The sequence below is a fragment of the Hippocampus comes genome, unplaced genomic scaffold, assembly GCF_001891065.2.
Source record: "Hippocampus comes isolate QL1 unplaced genomic scaffold, H_comes_QL1_v1.1 C16798488, whole genome shotgun sequence".
NCBI classification, from domain to species: Eukaryota; Metazoa; Chordata; class Actinopteri; order Syngnathiformes; family Syngnathidae; genus Hippocampus; species Hippocampus comes.
The window spans coordinates 1-884 of record NW_017839137.1 but is presented as its reverse complement, the minus strand read 5'-3'; the positions used below and the strand labels follow the sequence as shown (position 1 = coordinate 884).

At 51.1% G+C, this 884-nt stretch overlaps 1 protein-coding gene across 1 annotated transcript; it reads right to left on the bottom strand.

Moving 5' to 3' along the window:
* Nucleotides 1–67: 67 nt before the first annotated feature.
* LOC109509179 (stromal interaction molecule 1-like) lies at nt 68–878 on the bottom strand. The gene is made up of 2 exons (XM_019859067.1): nt 356–878; nt 68–269 (listed from the first exon to the last, which is right to left on the bottom strand). Exons 1-2 carry the CDS (start codon nt 548–550, stop codon nt 90–92), a joined length of 375 nt encoding a protein of 124 aa, XP_019714626.1. The 5' UTR covers nt 551–878; the 3' UTR covers nt 68–89.
* Between the last annotated feature and the right edge of the window lie 6 nt (nt 879–884).

Genomic DNA, 884 nt, shown 5'->3' with positions numbered 1-884 from the left:
GTCTAAAATTGGCTGGTACTGAATGAGTTTTAAATATATTTTTGAGGTCCAGTACCAACTGGTGGTTGGGGACCACTGACCTCGAGTGCTCATCTACTCACTCCCTCTCTTGCTTGCAGCAGCTGCCTCTCGGCACTTTGCTTCTTGATGTTGTAGTACTGAACTTCTATCTCGTGTGTCAGCTGCAGCCACGTCTGCAGCAGGTCCGGCGGCGACCAGTGAGCCCGCGATTCCAGCTCCCTCTCGGCCTTTTTCAGCGCCATCCTCACCTGCGGGCACGGGGCTTCAGACTGAAAATTTTCCTCGCGTGACTCGCATCTAAGTACCGAGCCGCGGTACGTTCGCTGTCCTCGACCTGCTCCAGCTCTTCCTCGGCATACTTCTGACGGCTTCTCTCGTTCTCGGTCCCCTGGCGGAGATCTCGGAGACGCTGGGCTTCCTGCTTGGCCGTGTTGATCTCATTCCTCAGCTCCTCCTCCACCTTCACTTTCTCCACCTGAACACAGCGCTGATCCTCCCGGGCCTTTTGCAGCCTCACAACAACAATCATCAGTTATGTTAGTCACATTAACAAGGCATCGAAATACAGTAAAACGCACTATGATGCCTTCTGTCCAACTATAGATGTGCGGTATGTTGCATGAAAATCTCACTCTGTGTCGGGTTTTGAGGCTCCACATATTGTGCCGTACCGTCTTTTACTGAACTACAAAAACATGGCACGATTGTCAAGGAAGAAAGAGTGCCACAAAGAGGAAACGGGCAGCAATAAATGTGGATATTTTGAGAGGCTGTTGGCAACGATCCCATTTTGTGACTGCACCTGTGCATTTCAGAGACAGGGACTCTTCACGCTTTACTTTCTAGCCACGGGTGCAGTACAT